This window comes from Notothenia coriiceps, unplaced genomic scaffold (genome assembly GCF_000735185.1).
Source record: "Notothenia coriiceps isolate Sejong01 unplaced genomic scaffold, NC01 NC01_scaffold00037246, whole genome shotgun sequence".
Lineage (NCBI taxonomy): Eukaryota > Metazoa > Chordata > Actinopteri > Perciformes > Nototheniidae > Notothenia > Notothenia coriiceps.
This window is the reverse complement of record NW_011369947.1, coordinates 4,590,214-4,612,690: the sequence shown is the minus strand read 5'-3', so window position 1 is coordinate 4,612,690 and position 22,477 is coordinate 4,590,214. Positions and strand designations below refer to the sequence as shown.

The 22,477-nt window shown below is 37.0% G+C and overlaps 1 protein-coding gene across 1 annotated transcript; it reads left to right on the top strand.

The window, feature by feature from the left end:
- The first annotated feature begins 9,357 nt into the window (after positions 1–9,357).
- LOC104965612 (caM kinase-like vesicle-associated protein) lies at positions 9,358–21,492 on the top strand. The gene is made up of 11 exons (XM_010794598.1): positions 9,358–9,600; positions 16,786–16,926; positions 17,020–17,151; positions 18,135–18,209; positions 18,363–18,501; positions 18,627–18,747; positions 18,865–18,940; positions 19,020–19,150; positions 19,267–19,345; positions 19,473–19,560; positions 20,101–21,492. Exons 2-11 carry the CDS (start codon positions 16,832–16,834, stop codon positions 20,401–20,403), a joined length of 1,239 nt encoding a protein of 412 aa, XP_010792900.1. The 5' UTR covers positions 9,358–9,600; positions 16,786–16,831; the 3' UTR covers positions 20,404–21,492.
- The last annotated feature ends 985 nt before the right edge of the window (positions 21,493–22,477 follow it).

The window sequence follows — 22,477 nt, the reverse complement described above, 5'->3', positions numbered from 1 at the left end:
CTTGTCTTTTCCTGGCCATCTCCTGAATAAATATGAAGAAAACATTCTTGATAGACTGTTCCACCTACCAATTTAAAAAATGCAGATCACTACAGCAAGAGAAGGTACAGAAGTTGTTCATGAAAGCGTATCATCAAAGCCTGTGACACGGGGCTGTGGCAGGGCTGCCCTTGTTCTCTGTCAGGTGGATGAGAGGAAAAATACAAACTGTTAGTGCTCTGATTTATGTCTGTTCAACCATAGTGAAAACAGCATGCTTGTGCATAATCTGTGTATCTAGCATTTGTAATACTCTCTATCATGAATAATTTACGGTACTAAAAAAAGATATTTTTGTATCCTTGCCTTCAGGTACTGAAAAGGTGCAGTAATGACAAGCTCTGGTTGTGTTCAGGTGGAGGTTCTGGGTGTGAAAATGAGGTGATGTTTGCAACTCGAAACTACCCAACAAGCCAAAGTGAAGGTTGTTTTTTTCCTGTGAACAGTCATTGCATCTCAGGTTTGCTATTATTTAAGAAATGCATAAGCCAAAACATCGATCGAGATAACAGGTTTAATCATCAACGTTATTTTCTTAGACTTGAGAAAGCTCCTCCAGAGCCACAGCAGTGATTACCCAATAGTTTTCACTAGCGGAATATACTAATTATGTGCAAATTGATCTTTGTGAGTGAAATGCCTTTAACGAAGTTTGTGGTTGTAGAGAAAATAATGATTTTAGAAATAACTAAACCATTAATTAATGAAGGAAAAGCCTGATTCTCACAAGAGATCACTAACACCTACATTAAGTCTAAAATGGTCTAGCCTTAGGTCTGATCCTCCACTTACACACACACACACACACACACACACACACACACACACACACACACACACACACACACACACACACACACACACACACACACACACACACACACACACAGCAAACACACACACACACACACACACACACACAGGCAAACACACTCACACTACCCCATTCAGAACCATAGCACAGTGAGGAGGGAAAGCTGCACTGAAACAAGCTGAGAGCAGAATCCTAAAGTGTCTTGAGCAAAAATCATTTTGTTGTCTTCAAGTGTATATATATTTATAAATATGTTTACACTCTTATTTCACACTGCTCTGGTTTTAGAGCAGAGTCCGGTAGAAATCTGCGAAACTGCAAATATCATACAGCAGCTGCTGTGTGATCCATGACGAACTGGACAAGGAAAAATAAACTGTGGCTGTTTCCTGTTAAGATTCATGCAAATGTGTCTTCACAGACCGAACGGAAGAACACAAAAAAAGTATGATTATGCCAATTAGCACTCAGATTTCCGTCGCCAAAAGTAAAATTTGTAACTATAGATCATTGGTGTATTAGAGAAAGTGGAGTGGCTTCAAAACCAACATTGATGCCTTCATGTAATTTTTTTGTGGAACTGCAGTGATACATATAGAGCTGATGTTGTAAATAGACCGTTGCTTAAATATGCCAAACAAGTTTCAATGTGCTTATAATGAGCGTAGTGCGCTCTAGCACTCTGGATGGGCATGTTGAACCTAATGTAAGTTTAAATGTATTAGCACAAAGCCGGTGTCTGGTGTTCTGCACTGCAGCACAAAATGTTTTCAGGAGTAAAAGAAATGGAACAAGTTAAAAAAAATTAATTTGTTCAAGGTCCCTCAGTTTCTGATGAGAACCGTCCGCAAAGGTAACAAGGCAAGGGATAGAAAATAATGCACCAAAAGAATGCATATTTGATTGGTCACAAACAAATGGACACAGTGTTGCATTGCTTCTAATTTGTCTTACAAAGACTATAACATTTAGCAGAAATATTTTTAATTCCTCTATGTTTTTTTTTAGGAGCCTGTGACCTAAGATTTTCATCGTCATAACTACACTGTAGCTATGTTCGTATGACCAATAAAAGCCTTGAACCTTGATAAAGATAAAAATGTAATAAAATATGCATTAAAAAATCTTCAAAATGACCATAATAACTGGTTACATATGGTTTATTGCTTGTTGTTGAAAATCAAACCTGACTTCACATGTAATTTGTATTTTTTGATTAAATTGTATTTTTATTACAATTTTTCTTTAGAAATTAGCTGAATCCTTTCCGTCTAAACAGCATGTGCAAAATATCTCGCAAGTGGGTTTGTAGCCTTTCTCACACTTTAATTCTCTGAATTGAATCTGCTATCCTTGAGCTTGTGTACCATCAGTAGATACCTGAATAGAGAGGCAATCTTCCTCCCTCTCCCTTGCTCCTCTCCATTGTTGCGCTGCATTCAGAGGGAGGATGAAGAGCTGGGAGGTCACAGATGGAGAGAAGTGTTATGTTTGTTCCCGTCTCTGCTCTCTCAGTGAATATATCCACAGATGGGATTATATTGAAAGGCAAACAAATTTGCAGAGCAATGAAAGTGCTTTAGAGGCACAAGGCCATGCCGGGCACATAGCTAACTGTACTTGTTAAGAGTTTTTCATCATCCATCTTTTAGCATGCCAGGTTATTTGTAGTTTAATCTGTTGCTGCAATTCACGTTATATACACAACATGCTAAATATGTTCTGCATACTGAAGATGTTAGTCAGATGGCTACAATTACGGCAAATATCTACAGACTGAAATGGGCTGACCTCTCTTCTTTTATGTTACGATTGCTGTTTTTCATAGAGCTACTCCTGCATTAATAATGAAACTGATTACGTCAACTGCCATGCTAATTATTTTTCACACTGTCACATGGTACCAACTGTACATGTAACAACGAGTATATTTACATAGAAATCAATGAAATTGGGTTTTTTTTCTCACTGTTGTATAACACTACTTATGTATAACTGTTTATGTCGCAGTACTCCTTTTATGTGCATATTCCTTATGTAAAAGATTAGGTAACCAACCATGTTTAAATCCACATAATCAAAAATGTAAATGTTGGATACAGACACAAGAAACAGTAAAACTACTGCATTAGCTATAGTACTAATTAACATAATGCTTCCGTTCTCAAAGTTCCACAGAATCTATTTAATTATTATTATGATCAAAACAAGTGAACCACAGTAACACATTTGATAAAAAAAAAAAAATCTTATTTCCATCCTCCTGAGATGGCCAAAGATGTTTTACTGAGACTCAAACAGTCTTTGTACTGCTTATTTGGACACCTGTAAACTTGATAGTGCTTCACAGTGATCAAGTCCTTTATCGTCGCCTCCTAACAATGTTTTTTTGAATCCTTCAGATTGCAAAAATCACACATCGACATTCGCTGAAACTGTGTCAAGTTTTTAGTTTCACACTGCCCCAGCTTTCGGAGCTATGCACCAACGTGTGATGGGTTTCAATGTCTGGTGAGTTCTGCAACCGATGGACTGACAAAACAAGTCATTTCCTGTGAGTGTGAAATCATGTAGCTTCAGGCACATTTAGAAAACATGTTCATACCTGTTAATGAGGCCGTTCTGGCGAGCTCCGTCGAGTAAACATTAGCTGATTCCATTATGAATGTTTGATTATTAGGAGTCCATTCTGCTACAATAATATGATTAAAGAATATTGAGACCTGAGTAAAGTTCTTTCTTGGTCTTTTCAGTTTTTACTCATGTAAATGATGGTCCTTTTGAGAGCATGTCTAGTCTGAGACTGTTGTTTTCTAAGCTGCCAAAAAATGACCTTGCCTGAGTGGAAATGTTGCTGTTAACCAACTTCTGAAGACACATGAGGGCCTCCGGTGGTTCAACATTTTTTTTGAAGTGGAGATTTCTGGCAATATACATCACCCTGAGACGATGCCAGTTTAGTTCCTAACAACATCTTTTTGTACTGCAGGTTTTCTGAATTTCTGAAAAATAAACTCCTAACTGTGTATTTTGGATGATTTCTTTCCACTAGGCTGAAATAACATAACATAAAATCAAAGAAACATTCTTAATTGACCAAAGCATAGAACATTTGGGTTCGGCTTTAACAAACATTTTCAGATATTCAGTAAAAACTGTTTATCCGAGTAACTGTTTAACCCAGGGTCTTTAAATATCAGTGGGTTCATGTACATATTTAATATGAACAATGGAGTAGATATAATCAGTAAAACTTGGGCTACACTTGGATGCTTGGGAGACCTTGATTGTGAAAGATGGAAACTTGTGTCAGAATTAAACATTTTGCAACATTCACTTTAGTTTTTTACCTATGTCAAGCAACATACATTCACTTAAGGTCAATAGCGATATCACCAACTGCTAATAAAAATGAACTTTATGGGTCTTTTGTAAGATGCTCAAACGTATCCCAGATCTCCAGATTAGGCTCAAATGGGAGCCAGCCTTAATGGCATAGTCTACAATCCATTTCAAACGCCACATAAAACTATACTATTCGTGTATGTTATTCCATGAGAAAAGTCATTAAGTCACCTGTGTTGTTCTGCGTTTTGCTTTTGTCTTGTAAACAAGGGAAGCAAAAATCAATCTTGCAAGCTTTCTTTGGTGGCATTCAGACAGGTTTGTAGAAAAGGTGGATAAGGGAGATTTTCTGTTATGCTGATCTGTATTTGTTTTCCAAAAGCCCTGTTGTGGCTTGTGTGCCTGTTGCTATGACAACCCCCATTTGATACCGGTGGTGTGTAGGAAGGCATAGAGATATGGTGGAAAATTAGCAAACTGCTTTATGCATGTTTTATAATCTATTCATAATTTTCACGTATGTGTGTTTGTGTCAGGGTAATGAACAAAATGGTTTTGTTAGAGCAATACACACTCTCCACATTCATTCATGTATTGAGTAAAACTGTCTCATATTCCTTCCCATCATTAATTCAAGGATGATTATACTGTATATGCCTCAAAGTGAATACTTTACTGTGAGTACATATCCTTTCACTAACACACTGAATTGTATATTTTGCTTATCCTCCTTATGGATAGAAAGAAGTGACCCACATCTCTATGATCAGTACCACCCCAGTCCCTGCAAGAAACAAGTAATGTTATTTTAAGTAAGTATGTAGAAAAACCTTTGAGGGACATACGAAATGTTGATTATTTATTGATTAAAGATCCGTTTTCGCTTTAGAAATTTGCAGTATATATATATAGTGTTTAGGTCTTACTTATTTCATCAATATGATTAACAACACATATCTGCTTCCTGTATGAAAACAAACTACATGTTCCTTCCTGTTGTATAATAAAATGGTACTTCAAGTCATCATCTTTTTGAAAAAAATAATCCATCGTCATTGTCGAGTATATCCATTCTGCTAAAGCTGTTTTAAATGAATAACTGCGGATATGAAACAGTGTATGAAGCGTAATAGTTCAGCATCAGCTATCCTGCAGCAATTAGGAAGGAGAAACCCACTGTTTCTAAAATTGGTTAAGTGGCGGTGCAGACCCAAAGGCAGCCCTCATAAACTTTGAATTAGCACAAGACAACTCAGCGATAAATTGCCTTTCCACGTAAGCAGAGAGAAAACGGTAATTACAAGGATATGAAACCTTTAAAGGATGTTTATTTATGTACTGCTGCTGCTTTTTCCCAAGAGCATGAAGCAATACAACAATGTGCCATAGTAAGTTTCAATTTAAATGTTTTCTTTTCGATGTGACTTTAAATTAAAGTTTGGAGACCAGCGTAACATACGATATTTTACAAGTTACCTCATTCCTCTTCACTCTGAAATGGATTGTTGTGGACTGTTTGCTTTGACATAGAAACCACAGATGCACCACCAGTGACAAGCTGATCACCATTATGGACATCCGGTCTCGCTGTGTTGTGGTAGCTATGGTAACCTCAAAGAGTACCAAATGTTCTGCTTGAAGTGTGAGGGTATCATCTGTGTCACTGTGCCTCCCTCCCTGTACGGACGCATACACAGTCAAAATCCAAGACTTCTCCTACTATCGAATTGGTTTACTCCCGAATCCACCCAAGAGAAAACAAAAAAACATTATTTCACTTACCGCAATATTGTAACTATTTTTTTGTCAAAAGATTCTGCCATATTTCTGATCTCTTGTTCTTCACACCATTTCAAATATTGTTTATCTTTCTGGTCACAGTGTCAGTGTTATTAGTCAGATAACCAACAGAGCACACTATCAGTTTTAACAGGGACTTTTTCTTAGGTAAAATGTATTGTTAAAAGTTGACATACAGTAAACTGAGAATGAAATGCATGACAAACAACTCAAGCAAGGAGCACAGGTTGCACAAAGATACAAACAAATGCTTCATTCTGAAATAACACTCAGTTGCTCGACTTATTTTACTTGCATATAAGAAAAGCTTAAATTCTGTGACAGTAAATGCAAAGAATCGCAGAAGGTGTATTATAAACCTTTCTATTCTAACTATCCACAATTAATTCCCAAAGATGTTGTTAATATTTTGATATTTATTTTCTGATTCAGCCATTATTATTTGTAGTCATTCACGCTTTGGGCTATAATCTTTTTCATTGATAGCATGTCTCATTGCTTAATTTCAACAGTTTTATAGGAAACCTTTTGAATGTCCTCAGAAAGTGCTGTAACAGATGTCAAGGTCTCCGCTGATGCATGTGAGAAGCATGCCTTCATCCCTTCAAAGGTTTCCATCACAAACCCCATGACTATTGGTTTTGGTTTCTATGACAACTTAGTTGAACTATAAGTTGACTCATCTTTCACAAGCTTGAGTATAGGACTGTGGGAAAAAAACACATTTTGATCAGAATATGATTTACATTTTTTTTGTTGAGAAAATCCTATTTTGAGCCTGCAGATCGAATGACATTGTAGGACTTTGGTGACTACTTTCTTTTCTTTCAAGATCAACTCAACCATTTCGACAATATTCCTATACATATACATTGCCTCACTTACATTTAACAGTACACTTAAAAGCATCTGCCTTCTTAGAGAGAATTAACGAGGAAATGTATCGTCAAAATTAGAGCTTCTAAGGTACAATGTTTTTTTTGTCATTTCCCCCTCAACCTGTAAAAACATCAAAGTAATCTGATAACATAGCACATATTCTCTATGTACGGTTCCTCCATGAAGAGACGGGGTATTTCAGATACAGGCGAGAAGACAGACATGTTGAAACAGTGAAGCAGGGGAGTCACTTGAGTCCATTCATAGACTTACAAATGCTGCATTAACTAGATGCAGCCATGGTAACATAAGGATGAGCAGAGCATTGAGTAGTTTCTGAGAAGCACAGTGAGGTACTGCATGCGAGCTTTGTGACGCAGATTCCACTTTTGCGTCTGCTTCAACTGTATGACAGGCTGAAAAGCTTTTCTTTAGGATAATCACAACTGATACCAATCACATTAGACAAATACACTGCACGGGGTATGGGAGGCACTGTTATTGTTATGAGGCGCAGAGAAAATATTTTCTTTTTTAAAAGATATTTTTATGTCCATTGAAATAAATATGGTAAAAAAAAGAACTCAAGCGATGACTAATAACTGAATACTGTGCAGTATATGGATTCTGCCTATTAAACACCTAAACAGCTACAGTTTCTCATGTGCCACACAGCTGACTGGTCAAACAATAAGTCTAGTTTCAAATGACTGACAATTCAAGTGACTGTGACAATGTAAACAGATAAAACAGATTAAGTAATTAAAAACGTTGTAATTAAATTGCAATAGAAGATCCCCAAAAGTTATAATAAAGGTAATGTGTAATCTAAAGGCATACAAACCTATAGCATTTTTTATTTTAAATAAACAATAACGGTGGTATTACAAATAGCCTTGGCGTCTCAGAGGAAATGATCCTCAGTGTTGGTTTAGGGATCTTCTCTGTGAGATTGTTTTGTGTAATATGACTTTGTATTGCTTCTTCTCTCAAATGGCTTGAAACACTGCAATATCTGTGTCCCTGAAGAGGCTGTTACTATGGTGACAACACATCAAAATTGTAGATGTCAATGTCAATTCAGTGTCATGCGCATGGACATACAGATATGAGAACATAAACACGTGAGTGTGGAGTTCAGGCAGATTTTGAACATTTTACCACAACAATGCAGAGACTGTTGAATGACTGCTGTCATTTTTTGGCTTGTGTTAACATATTTGTGCATCTAGCTCTCAAAATCAAGATGCCTCACATTTTATCTGAAGAACATCCGTCAGGGTGTACCTGAGAACTATTTTTGTTACTGTTTTTGGTGAATAAACACTGTAATTCTACTTTTGCAATTGTGTCACTATGTACTTTTACCCTTCAATTTAAAATATGTCTTTTAACTTAAGTAATCCCATTTCAGGCTGATATCTAAAAGACGTGTTCAGACTTAAACTAAGACAGCTGTGACTGACTCCCTCCTACAGCGCAGGATTGAAAGGGTGGTTTATAAACATACTCCACTAAAATAATGACAGTGATGTAAGGAATTGTAAGGATTAAGATGTTTGATACAACACAATCTGTATTGCTAAAACAACCAGAGTCCTGAAAAGCCATGTAATACCGGGAGTCAGAAAACAGAGAGTAGGTGGTTTTGTTGGTAGGTGGGGAGCAGGTTAAAGATGCTCCACCACTCTCTTTCCTGTTATCCCAATGGCCTTTTAGCGGCATTACTCATTTTAGGAGAGACACTCATGTTACATAAACTGATGCTACAGAGTCTGCCTACCATCTAAAATCCTTGCAAATCCTCTCCATACCTGTACATCTTTGCAAAGTGCTACCAATGCAGTTCAGTTTTCTCTCTTGAAAGTGCTCAGATGCAACATCCTCACATAAGAGTATGTTAATTTTATGAGATCATTTAGTGGTGGGCAGGTAACTTTGGAGATTTTAAACACACGTTAACAGCATAAAATGTTAGGAGTTCAGGTTGGTGAAGGTCTGCTCCAGGAGTTCATTGATAATTACAGTTTTAACTTTGTTTCTCCCTTAATTCTTTCTCACTCCAGGATCTTGACCCAAACACTGCAAAAAGAGACAAAACATTGCTTAGTTTTTTCCACAGATTGCACTACATTAAAAACTAAAACTTAAAAACATATCTGTAATATGAAAGGGAATCAGTAACTGATATCCAAAACAGATAAACAAACAAACAAACAAACAAACAAACCCATGACCACAGTTGTATGTGTTATTTACTAGACAGAGGTGGAGACTGCAAGTGTGCAAGGAGAATGTTTTTTAAGAGATGGAAACCGTTCTTATTCTGGGATCAGATGGCCTCGTTCTGGCACCAACTTCCGGATGGATTTTGAGAACAAATGTATCCTGCTATTTTATCGTTCAAAGCATTGAAAATGATGAAACTGTTATCAACCATTTGCTGCACTAATGCACACACACACACACACACACACACACACACACACACACGCGCGCACAAACCACACACCCCTCCTTCCTGCATCATAGCCTGCTGCTACCATCACGTTCACGTAATACTCCCGTGAACAAGCTGACTTGTTGGAAATGCTAGAGGATCCTAAATCTGTCTGCAACCAGGCTGACTGTAAAATCAGTGGAAGAAAAAGTGAAGCTGCAACAGGGAAAAATATTAAACTGTGGATTGGATTGCATTATCCTACCAGTTTACCTAACTGAAGGTAAGTGAAACGCAATTTGCATAATGTTTGGTTTACCGTCAACAGATTGCAAAGCACAGCTGTGTTAAGCGCGAGAAGTGGAGAATGTCGCGGAATGTTCTACGAGGTTTAGATTTAAACATTTTCATTTCGTAAAGTCGTCCTGGCGACCTCGCGTCCTCGCGTAATAATGGACGCAACATTTGTTTCGAAAACTTTTGCGGAGATGAGTTACATTTTGGTTGAAATATCGCGTGCCCATGAGGTTTAATAAACCTGCAGCAGAGTTTTCTCCAACATCACTCATACCTGGATGATGCGCAAATACTGTTTATTCAAACTGTTAAGCTGCTTGAGCTGTAAGGTTGTCATTTCCACACTGAAATCGGTCAAAGCTGTTTTGCTGTTACCGTTTACGCATACTTCTGCTCATTACGATCCGCTTAACAAGTCCATTCATAATATGTGCTTTAGTTCATAAAGACTTGCTCAAACTGTGCTTCAGATTTACATAAGGCATGCTGCTCATGCTCTCAGACTGCAGCATCTCTTCACATTTCACAGTCTCGCGTTGTCCCTGCCTCCTTGTCATTATTTGTCATCAGTTCACACCTATTGCATACAGTCTATGATTTACACCAAAGGAGCTTGTGATTGCAAAGCCAACTTACTTTGCCAATGCTAAGTCGCCACTTCAGACACCTGAAAAGAAGTGGTGCTGTGACAGGTCAGGATAGTGTAGCTGCCTGTCCTCTACTGTCCTCCTCCTTGCAATGGCTTCAGTGTTGGAAACATATGTATCAATCACATTGCATCATAAGGCTTGTATAGACTTCATGTAAACTGTGCAAAAAGTTTGGAGAACCCTGAGGCACCGCCTGTTGGTTTGACGCAGGAGACAGTGAAGTGTCATGAGAAGGGATATTGTGTTGGATACCTTCTGCTCTTGGCACTGAAAGCTGAAAACAAGAGTTTTTCTTGACACAAGATAATGCTTTTGGAAGCATACGTGGCCTTTTTACGTATAGCTAGTATATTAAACAATACTTTAGGATCAGTAAGCTTCTGCATGCTTTTCATTTTAGAAATTCTGCCACAAACTTTTTCACATTCGTCACATTTGTTGGTCATAGAGTGCAAGCCTTTTTTTATGTATACGTTTTTACTGCAGTGAATGTGTTTTTTTGGTTGTAGTGTGTGTCATTTTGCATTCAGTTAATTTAACTTAATTAAATGTCATATAACTGGGGCACACATGGTTTTGAGGGTGACATGGTATTTTTTTGTTATTATTTGGTTATGATTCTGGGTTTTCTTTTATAAACTGTGTTTGAGCTCAGGTCAATGGAGTTTCGGCCACATGTAGGGGCAGTGATTCGCAGTAATGTCGATGAGTATGCAGAGAGATGTTCTGCACAGACAGAACCACAGTGCATACTGTAGCACTCTGTGACCATGGCAACAAAACAACATCTGAAGAAACTGGTCAGATGGGCCAGTGATGCCCGAAGAAGAGATGAATGGTTCATACGCATCAAAATCTTTTGTCTCGCCTTGGACTTCGAGAAAAACAAACACAATACCTTGCTTCTGTTCAAGTCTGACGTAATGTCCTTGGAAATAAGAAGTAGCTTCTTTGTGTTCACAGTGAGTAAGAGCTACATTTAGGCCATAAATGAGGAAGAACAGGCCTATTAAATGTGGCTCAAACATCTACACCAGCACCATCAGCCTCCTGTCACAAGGTTGCTGCTTTTAAAGAGGCTCGGCTGTAGCCAAACCCACGGCTCTTGGGCATGCCGCCGCGTGACGTCTCTTTGACCAAAACATCTGAGCTCTGCAATGAGTTGCACTGAGTTCAGTTTAGACTAAATCATCATTCAGTGATTCAACAGAAACTTGTAGTCTCACTTCTCACTGTGTTCAGAAGGAGCTAGAGACATTTTAGTTGAAACTTCATAAATATTCCCCTAGACACACGGTCGTATGCTTCACCTTGGATACTTGTGTAAAGTGTGTTAAAACCTATAACACTGCAAGAGGGCAACATTAAATGATATCTGCAGAGATCAGCAGACACTTTAGGGAAAATCATCATCTCAGATCCTAAGCACGACTCGGCAGGCATCAGTTACAGTGTTAAAATGCTAGCAAGCACTCCAGCTGGATTACAGTGTCAATGTGAATCTGACTTTAAAACGGTTCTTATGGGAATTTGGAAATTAGGAATGATATGATATTTTCCAGACTGTGCACTTCAGTAGGTTGAACATGAATCTAATCATCAAAAACATGTATTCAAATGTGGCAGTAGATGCATGTCACCCAGCTCTAAATTAAGACTTGTAATATGTGAAATGTAAATCTAGCACCTCTGTTTGGCCAGTCGGTATGTTATTGAATGCCAGGACAGGAAGCCAAAATGCATCCTTCAGAAAAGCTTGAGAATAAGTGTCTGATGTGTTTTAAACCTAAGTTATAATATTTTCCTTTTGGTAAAGCCTTATATATATCTGCAACAGCCAGAACTGTGAGGTTGTACATTTGAAAGACCCTTGTCTTGTGTTTTTTCCAACGCAATGAGGATGTAGGAGATTTTAATTGGAGTCTTCAATCTCATTGCTGTTATTTTGAACTGCATGATCATTGTCCAAAATGTCTTAATATATCCTAGTTTTTTCACAATCCAGCAAATGTGTAAAACATGGTGCACAGATGCCATGTCCTTAATGTGTTAAAACTCAACCAACAGTTTCTGAGAGGTGATAGTGTGACAAATATTAGAGTTATAACAATCCCCCTCAGGCTCATCAGTATTGTACTGGAACTGTTTGAACATAGAGTGAATCCATCATCCTTGTTTCTTCTAAATTATTATTAATTTAATTAATTAAAATATCTTTAATGTTTACTTCACATTTGAATAAAACAGAAATACTCTTTCAGTATATATATGTTAGCCTTTATGACCTGAAATAAGTCTGTCTAATAGGTTTCACCTTTACTAACCTTTATGCGACCGTAAAATAAATGAAACACAATGTTTATTAAATGCAAACAGCTCCGCCTTTGTCATCGTCCCCCAAGGGTGTCTACATTTAAGTTCTCTCAGTGTCGAGCTCTGCATCAGTCTGAATCTGACGCAGCGTTTACATTCCCATTAATGAAGAGCCCTTCGTTCAGATCTTTCAAAAGGCAAGGATGAAAGAGCCCTGATTCAGCAATAGTCAAGTGCCTTGTATCTTTATCTTCTCCCGTGAAGGAGAACAACCTTTTATCTCCAAGATGATTTTGAGTTGGGGGGTGGTCAAGTGCACACAACATACATATATGTATTTGGTGCACTGTGACGCTTTGAGTCAAGCTTTTGAGAACAAGATGAGAGGATATGATTCATTGGGAGGTATAGCAATTCAATCTAATTGTCTCAGGTCATTGCGACTCTTGATCTTCTTTGCAACATAGCTATTTAGTCATGTGATTATTTTGCAATTATTTGGGACCTCTTTTGGACATGCCATTTCCATACCTCTTTTGGGTATGCCATTTCCTTGAAAGCAATTTACTTATTCTCTGAAATACATCATGGTTTGGGCTAGAGAGCCAAACTTATTTGCTCTCTGTTTAAGTAGCTACGTCTCTTTACTCAATCTGGGAATTGTGCTTCTTCTGCGTACTTCAGAAAAAGATACTGCCCTGAGTTACAAAGATTGTCTGATATGAACTTAAACAATTAAGATACTGTCTGATTAGAAAATAGTTGATATTTTTGTCTTTTCAAGTTGACCTCCAAATGCACTTAAAAAAGATGGAAGATGAAGATAATAGCTAAATCTGGCATAAATCATCTCTTCTCTTAGAGGATAATGTTTTTTATACATGTTTCTTTGTTTAATAAAACAAAAGTTTGAATGAACCAAGCCGTTTTGTGTGAGTGGCATGGGGTCGACATTTCACCAAAAAAAAGGTATTAGAAAAACACTGATAGATTGTGCTTAAAATGACATAAAATATACTTAATAAACCCTCATAAAAGTCATAAAATGAACAACACATTGTTGGCTCCAGCTCATGTTTAAAATCAAGGAGAAAGAGAAGAAGCATTTTGAACATAAGAGAGTCTTATGACTGACAGACATCAGAGGGAGAGGCTTGAGCTCACCATCTGAAAAACAACCAAAAAGTAAACCTCACCCTGGGAAAATCTTGGTTATTACTTTCTGTTCTGTTATATTTTGGATTACAGGACCAAAGTTAAATACAACACCTTATGGATTTTTTTTCTAAAATGTGTGTTACTGTGCCCTCGTATAAAAAATATAAATCAATATTACTTTTGTGTTAAACAGTAGCTGTAACAAAATGGCACGAATAGAGAAGCACTTTTGAATTTCTGCAAGGACTGTGTGCAGCAGGGAACTTTTGGCTAAAATGAATTCGTTTATCACTTTTTAAAACCTTTTCTCAGGCAGACACCCCAACATGATTAAGTGCAAACATTAGGGGCAAGTGATAGATTCTATAGAGTTTTATTTGATCTAAATGTACTGTAGACTTCTCGTTCCGGCAGAAGGTGTTTTTACTCAGTGTTTATGTCAATGCATGACATGCCTGTCTTTCAGATCACAGCTAAAGTTGCATAAAATAGAGGTTGTGCAAATCATTACACACTTTATGCAATTTATTTTTTTCAAAATTAGGAAGGGTAATGTTTTGATAGTTAGATAATTTCTCTCAGTCCCATAAACATAAGGTTTTATAGATGCGACTTGATATTCCAGTGATTTGTGTAGACAATGTTATCCGTCTGTCTGGGGGGAATAAAGAGAACTGCATCACAGCTACTTCAATACCCTGTTAATCAATAGGACTGTATCCAAATGAATCAGAAACTCCATGAATAATTTTTTTGCCCTGCAGTATATGGATCAAAGAGAGATTAGCTCCATTAAATCAGGGTCAATAAAGAGGGTAAAAGGAGGAACATCAATGGAAATGGACTCTCTTTTAATAACCAAGCAGTTTACATAAGGTAACACTTTTTATATGAGCCTCACAGCAGAGATCTGAGGAGTAATGAGTCCCCTTGTGGACAGTAGCACACTGCACGGCATACAATATACTGCCTCCTGTCTCCAACTTAAAGGCTCTCTCTTGATTCACAAAACATGAGATCTTCTGCCTGACACCTCCTGCAATGTTGCTTGCGAATAATAAAGTGCATAAATAAATCATCTTTTCAACATTTGTCATCTTCAAATTCAGTTTTTAATATATTAATAAAACCACTTTGTATTGCACTAAATATACTACTCGATGCTAAGACATGAATACATCTCTGCCTCTGATAGGGTCTTGACTGAGGCTCCAGACAGCACCTCAGTCAGAGTTTCTTTACTCCCACTCTCCTGTGCTGGCTGCCATTTCTATTGTAAGTCTTGCCAAAAAAATTGGGTCTCTTTCCTCTTCAGCATCATATTTCACCAGTAATATTTAGCTGGTAGTGGTGGACTTGTTTATTATTCTGCTGTGCAGCTGCAGCTATTCAAGTCACCCTCATTTAAAGTTGTAGTATATTGTGTTAGTGTTTAAGTTGTAAACTTTCCTGCTGCATTTAATTGCCACAAAATAACAAGTATCGTTGAAAAACGAACACACGTCAGAAAGTAACTTATTAATTGAATTTTTGATGTGGCCTAAAGCGCAATCAGATAAACTTGGTTTGGCAATAGGCAAGAGTTTCATCACCCTATGTCCATGGTATTCCTGCCGTGTTTATAGTGAATTAAAAAGCAGCAGGCTTGTGTTCCTTATTAAGTTATTTATCTGTTTATCTATTTATTGAGGCTGCAATACCTTACACATGTGGGTGAATGTAATAGCTTGTTGTTGTCTACATTTAGAAATGCTATGTGGAATGAATGCAATAATTCACTTTCAGTTCTTCATTCTTCCTTATGTTCAGATACACAGTCAGCTATGTGACCTTGGTCATTACATTACATTACATTGCATTTAGCTGACGCTTTTATCCAAAGCGACTTACAATAAGTGCGTTCGACCAACAAAATACAAACTTGAAGAAAACAGAATCATATAAGTACATCAGGTTTCGTAGAGCTAAAACATTTCAAGTGCTACTTAACTGGCTTTTGATAAGCCAGTCCTTTATTAGTATATAAATTAGTGGAACCACTGAGATTAAGTGAGTGTATTCATTTGTTTATTCTGCTGTTAAGTATAGTTAACTGCAGTTGTGTGGATCCAGAAAAGTTTTGGTAGTTCTTGCACTGGGTTGTTTTGTTTGATACTTTACCGATTCCTAGTACCAATGACAATGACTAAGCAATTGTGTAAATGGTTGTTTGTAATTAATTTAGTTGTTATACCGACTTTATTAAACAAACATTTTTCCACCAGTTGTTTTTTACAACGTACCCCAACAAATGTGAACATTGTGATCCAATCTGTAGAGCCAGAAGACAAGTCAATATAACTCAGAGTAGTTATAACTTCATCTTTCACTGGCTTGCTATCAGAAATTAAAACACAAATCTCGTCCACAATTGTTCCTCCAGAGATGGAGTTAATAGCTTTCCCGACTTTGGAAATATAAAAAAAGGTAGACAAAAGTCACAGAAACAGCACAGGGTCAGGTCCATCTGAATATTCTCTTCAGTAGAAAGCAGACGGATGAATAATGCTACAGATGCTGCCGCTGCAGTACAGAGCTGACTCACTGCAGAGTGGATAAAACAAGCCGGTCTGGCAGAGTTCACTGAGGAAGATTATGTTATTTGAAAATGTAATTTTATGTTGTTGTGCTATTATGGTAATCTGAAATAATTTGCTAATTTTGAATAGGTTTCAGAGAAAAAATAAATAATTCACCCCAACATCTCCCTCTAAATAACTCAATGATTTACTGCATTCATTTTATGTTAAGGGCCACAACTGAGCAACAGTGTTCTCCATTTCTATTATTGCCATTAACGAAATTTCTCTGTAAAGCATTTTCTGCTGCATTTACAATATTGAATATACAGTCAAATGTGTTTATGTTATTCAGTAATGAGCACTCATCTCTGTTGGCTCGGCTATTCAGTTGCTCATCCGTGTGATCCACTTTGTACTGTGGAAATTCACGTCTTTTGAAATAATGCTGTATTACTCAGGTTAATCTAAAATGTTGCAAATACTCCACAGGTTGTCTTGTGGCAAGTCATTCCCTGGCTATAGGGCACGAGCTGCCATGCCATTTGGTTGTCTGACACTCGGGCAGAAGAAGGATTACAACAATCCCTCAGATGTGGCCGACAAATATGACCTCGGACAAATTGTTAAATCGTGAGTACAGCTATGTTGTTATGCTGATAAGTAAGAACTTCAAGAAATCTGCACAAAATATGATGTAGGTTTCTTCTTTCCTCTTTTCAACAGGGAGGAGTTTTGTGAGATATTCCGAGCGAAGGATAGGAACACCTTGAAAATGTCCACCTGTAAAAAGTTCCACAAAAAGGACGGAAGGAAAGTGAGGAAAGCGGCCAAGAATGAGATAATGATCTTAAAGATGTAAGTTTGAAGCTCCTTATAATAGATTTCTGAGAAACTCTCCTGAAACTGAGATGAAAAAAGTAATGATCAGCAAAAATATTTCTTGAGGTCAAGCCAAAGACAAATCTTAAGTGCGGTGCAGGAGCTCAAAACCAATCTGCATTCTTAGAGTTATTCAAAAGTAAGGGTTGTGATATATTTATAGACATTCATACAATTAACAAATCATATCAAGGAACCAAAACCAACAATGGACGAATCTCACTGACAACTATTAAATATATATATATAAATCTAGATTTACTGTATTCCTCTGTGCCATGAAACTTAGATAATTTCCAAAAACAATCAAAAGCTTAGACTGGATGACATGTTCCTTTATTTACATGAACATGAGCACTGCAGTTTATTTTGAGTCAACCCCACTTACACTGTCCTGCTGCAGTACTCACAAAGCACTCCAAATCCACTCTGGAAAATAGTCCGGGCAAATGATTTACTCCTGTTTAAATAGATCTACATTGTATAACGAATGACTAAGGAATGTTTTTAGTCTTTTTTTTTATCAAAGTTGTTTGTTAGTTTTCTTTAAAGACCCATGTGCCACAGACAGGGTAGGAAAGTTAGAAAGTATTTAGTGACAAATTATCACATTTACTCGACATTGACAAAAAAAATTAAAGAATATCACAATCCTTTTCCTTTTATTTGGTAAAAGCCTAAAGTGCCGGAGTATCATAATTTTAGTTATCATCATTAATTCCCAATTAATTGTATCTGCAATTTAATAATGTGAAAAGATGCCTATCTATCAGTAATTAGATTATCCTTTACAGTACTGAATGTTGTACATAATAAAGCTTAAAATTATTACATAGTGTGAGTTTACAGTATATATTACTCATCGACTACATTGTGTTATTCATTTTAGTCCCACCTACATACCCTAATTCTCCCTCCTGTGCTATTGCTCTCTTTCCCCTTTTTCCTGCTTTTCAAAGGGTGAAACATCATAACATCCTCCAGCTGGTTGATGCTTTTGAAACGAAGAAAGAGTACTTCCTTTTTCTGGAGCTGTGAGTATTATTAGATGCACTTGAGAGAAATGTTGGCACAGACTGACGTGCACTGTAATTTCTCAACTTGTATGAGACTGATTTTTTTTTTATTCAACATGTGTTATAACTCAACATGTGACATGTACTCAATTTGGATCTACCATCTTTTAGCGCTACAGGCAGGGAGGTATTCGACTGGATCTTAGATCAAGGATACTACTCTGAGAGGGACACCAGCAATGTTATGAGGCAGGTGTTGGAGGCTGTAGCTTACCTGCACTCTCTGAAAATTGTCCACAGAAATCTGAAGGTACACACTGCTGACACCTAGTGAAACATTGTAGCATTTCAACACAGGCCAAACATGATATGTATGAAAAAACACTTTAAAAGGGCGTTCCAGTTAGATAAACGCTTATTTGTTTACTTATACAGCTGGAGAACTTGGTGTACTTCAATCGTTTGAAGCACTCCAAAATTGTTATCAGCGACTTCCAGTTGGCAAAACTGGAAAAAGGATTCATCAAGGACCCGTGTGGGACTCCAGAATATCTTGGTTAGTAACATAAAACTAGAAAGTAGATCAATAAAAAATGAAACAGTTTTAGCTTAATTCAATTCATAGGTTTGCAGTCCTACAGTAAAAACAAGCGTTGTTCCTATTGTCCGTTAGCTCCTGAGGTGGTGGGAAGGCAGAAATATGGACGACCTGTGGACTGTTGGGCCATCGGTGTCATCATGTATATACTGTAAGTACTCATCAAATAGTGAAGTTCATTTAATTTACTTTATCAAAAAAGCTAAAATGCTCTCATTCTGCCTCCTCAGTTTGTCTGGAAACCCACCTTTCTATGACGATGCCGATGAAGATGATGATCGTGATAAGAATCTTTTCCTAAAGATTTTGTCAGGCGACTATGAATTTGATTCCCCATACTGGGATGACATTTCAGATTCTGGTAAGAGATAATCAGTTTGTTAAGGATGTCATTCAAAAGTGAAAATGAATCTACTTTTTTCTGTCATTGATGATGTATTTAAAGACTGAATTTCAGCTTCTTTTTTTTTTTTACAGCCAAAACTTTAGTGGCATCTCTGATGGAAGTGGACCAAGACCAGCGATTGACAGCACAGGAAGCTATTGCACATGAATGGTAAAAAAAAAAAAATTAAGTAAATCAAATATTTAGACACATTTCAATGTATTCACTTTTTTTTATGCAGGTAACACAAATATAATAAATATAATATCATAATGAAAAAATGTTTCTTTCTTGTCAGGATTTCTGGAAATGCTGCCTCAGACAAGAACATCAAGGATGGTGTGTGTGCACAAATAGAAAAGAACTTCGCCAAAGCCAAATGGAAGGTATAACTATCTCACTTATCAATATATTGGGCAACATTAATTATTACAGGTGTTGGACATAATATTTATTTAATACTGATACTATCATGACCCAAGTCTGCAAGTAGGACTGTAGCCTACTGTTTTTTGGAAATTCTCTTGGTTTGCTACACTTCTTTGATTACCACTTTTTAAAACTGATTAGGTATACATATACATACTGTAACCCATTTAACTTCTATTCAAATCCATGATAATCCGGTGCTGCAACAAGGCATTCTACTTAACTGCAGTTTAACATGTGTGAACATTTTACTGATTTATCCCTGAGGCAGACTGACAGCAGTATGTGTTATAAACATAGAAAAAGAGACGGAGAGAGAGAGAGAGATACCAAGTGACTCTACCATAATATATATAGAAACAATTATGTATACTTTTCAAAATATAATTTCTCTCAGCCAGAGGCCTTCCCAAAAGCATCCATCAGAGTCAAGTAAAGTAAAGTGTGTTGTATGATACCACCTAAATTAAACCCAAATGTGTTTTAATTACTCACAGAAAGCTGTAAGAGTGACCACCCTGATGAAGAGGCTTCGAGCGTCTGAGCCGGGCGATCCTGGGGCCTCCGGTCTTGTTGAAGGAGCTGCAGCTGAGCCCAGCGGGGCGCCTGCTCCTGCAGCTGGGGGCAGCAATCTCTTTGCTGCCAGCCTCAAGGCAGCTCTCAGCGAAAAGGCTCCTGAGACACAGACTGCCACCATCACCGCAGTCTCCCTGCCCAGTGCAGGCAGACAGGAAGAGCAGCCACAGGCACCGTGCAATGGTGATGTTACCCAAGTGTTGCCAGAGAAAAAGGAAGACTAGGCGCCAAACAAATATGAGAGGAGGACCAACAAGCACATGTGAAGTACAGCCAATACATTTGGCATTATGATACCAGGTCTATGTGGTTTGACTACCCCTTAGTTTGCAGAGTTATTTCATCACATCATGCATTTAATCATGTTGCCTTCTGTATTGATTGGTCTATTGAATAGTGTTCGCTCCTCTCCTTTGTTATTTTGTGTACCAGTCCCTTTAAAGCTAGTTGCAAAGTAGCTCTTATGTTGTTTCCTTTCCCCTGAAAACTGTTAAAACAAAATGTAATTTAGTGGAATCTGCTCATCTTTATTCCACAGCTCTTGTATATAGTTGTATTTGTCACTTGCTGGTTATCAGTTTCAGAACTTACAATCCGGAGTTCATTTCTTGTAACTTGAAATTATAAGTTGAATGATTTGTTTAAAATATTTGGACAAAATGCATTGATTTGTTTAAAATACTATGCTTTTCAGTATAGGAGTTAAAGACATTTAATTTGTTTTAAAAAGGTAAAAAAAAAACACATGAGACACTGATGACTACCCTATGAAGTTATGTAACCATCCCATACTATGATTAATGTGTTTTCAACTTAACACCCTGATATCTGCTGGTTTACCTTTTTTGCTGTAAAATTTCAGTCAACTTACAATTTTAATTAGCAAAAAAGCATATTTTAAGTTAAGTGCCTTAATATTTGTTGCAGTAATGTACGTTATGTTTCAACAGAATCGACATGATAATAATTACTTACTGATTTCTTTGAAATGTTTTGGTGTTTCCCTTTGCCTTTCTGTTGAGTTTTAAGCTGCCGTATTGATACTTGTGTTCTGTCCTCTTTCACACACAGAAAAAACTAAATGTAGGTGGTTGTATGTGGAGTGATGTTTTAACTCATTGTTGTGTTGTCACTTGTAATAAGTACATTTCTGAGTTTATAGCGGAGTCCATGTACTGTGCCACTTTGTATTTTTGCAATGTATACATGTGTATTTTTTTATTTATGTGTGTATTTGGCAACATTTAGCTGAGCTAACGGTTTGCTACACTGCTTGTGAATTAATAAAATGAGCAATACTGATATTGATGAAACTGTGTTATTATTTCTAAAAGTACCCTTACTGACAATTTTACTATTTGACCACACAGGTCAGCACACCAACCATTTCCCTTGCATCCAAACATTTATAGCAAACCAACATCTTCTGTATTTAATGTCAATTAATCAAAATGTTCTGTATTTAATTTCAATGGAGACAACCAATTGATCATGCATGTGAAATAGGTATGGTTATTCATATTGTACACCAAATTAAATCCATAGCAAAACTTTTATCTTTGTATGGCTCTCGGGACCCAAATAATTAAAAAGAACTGAATTGTACATGTTTTGTAAAGACAAGCTTGATGATAGTTGAATGTCTATTCACGATATTGTGAAGATTTTTCCAAAGAGGTGTGTTTATTCAAAACTGGAATACTTGGCATATAGACATATTTTTCAGGCTCGTGTTAGGATAAACTTGTTTTGATGAAAAATGACCATGAACTTGCTGTGCTATTTTTATCAAGGCCTAGACATGTACCAAACATAGACTGTACACAAATCAATCATAAAAGCGGTTGCATCCTATACAACAATTGTTATACTTTTAAAATGTGTTGACTGCAATTTGGCCCTTCTTAGTTTTTATTTTTCAGACAGGGGTGCTAGTGGACTAATCGGCGGATAAACTGTGGCTTCAGATAACGAGGTGAGGCCCCCTTATAACTGCATTAACCCGTATGGCACAACATTACAACTCAGACTGGCGTACCTGTACGCCAATCAAGTGGCAAAGGCCATAGTAAGGATGGAGGATAGGCTAACTTTAAAAAAAAAAAAAAAATCATTATTTTTTTCCTATTTTTTTTTCAATGCCATGCGATCTACCCACACTACCTTCGCAATCGACGTATTGGGCACCCCTGATCTACAGATTTGTGTATCTTTCACATTCAACTTGTATATATTTAACTTTTTAGTTCTGTTTTATTTTCCTATTTTGAAATGCTTATTATGTCATCTTTGAAAATT

What these genes read in the sequence shown, in the direction of transcription:
- LOC104965612 (XM_010794598.1), top strand. Translation starts at nt 16,832, where the DNA reads ATGCCATTTGGTTGTCTGACACTCGGGCAGAAGAAGGATTACAACAAT. An exon ending in GAGATAATGATCTTAAAGAT is followed by an intron (nt 17,152 to 18,134) that starts GTAAGTTTGAAG and finishes TGCTTTTCAAAG; the next exon opens with GGTGAAACATCATAACATCC. An exon ending in GAAGCTATTGCACATGAATG is followed by an intron (nt 19,346 to 19,472) that starts GTAAAAAAAAAA and finishes CTTTCTTGTCAG; the next exon opens with GATTTCTGGAAATGCTGCCT.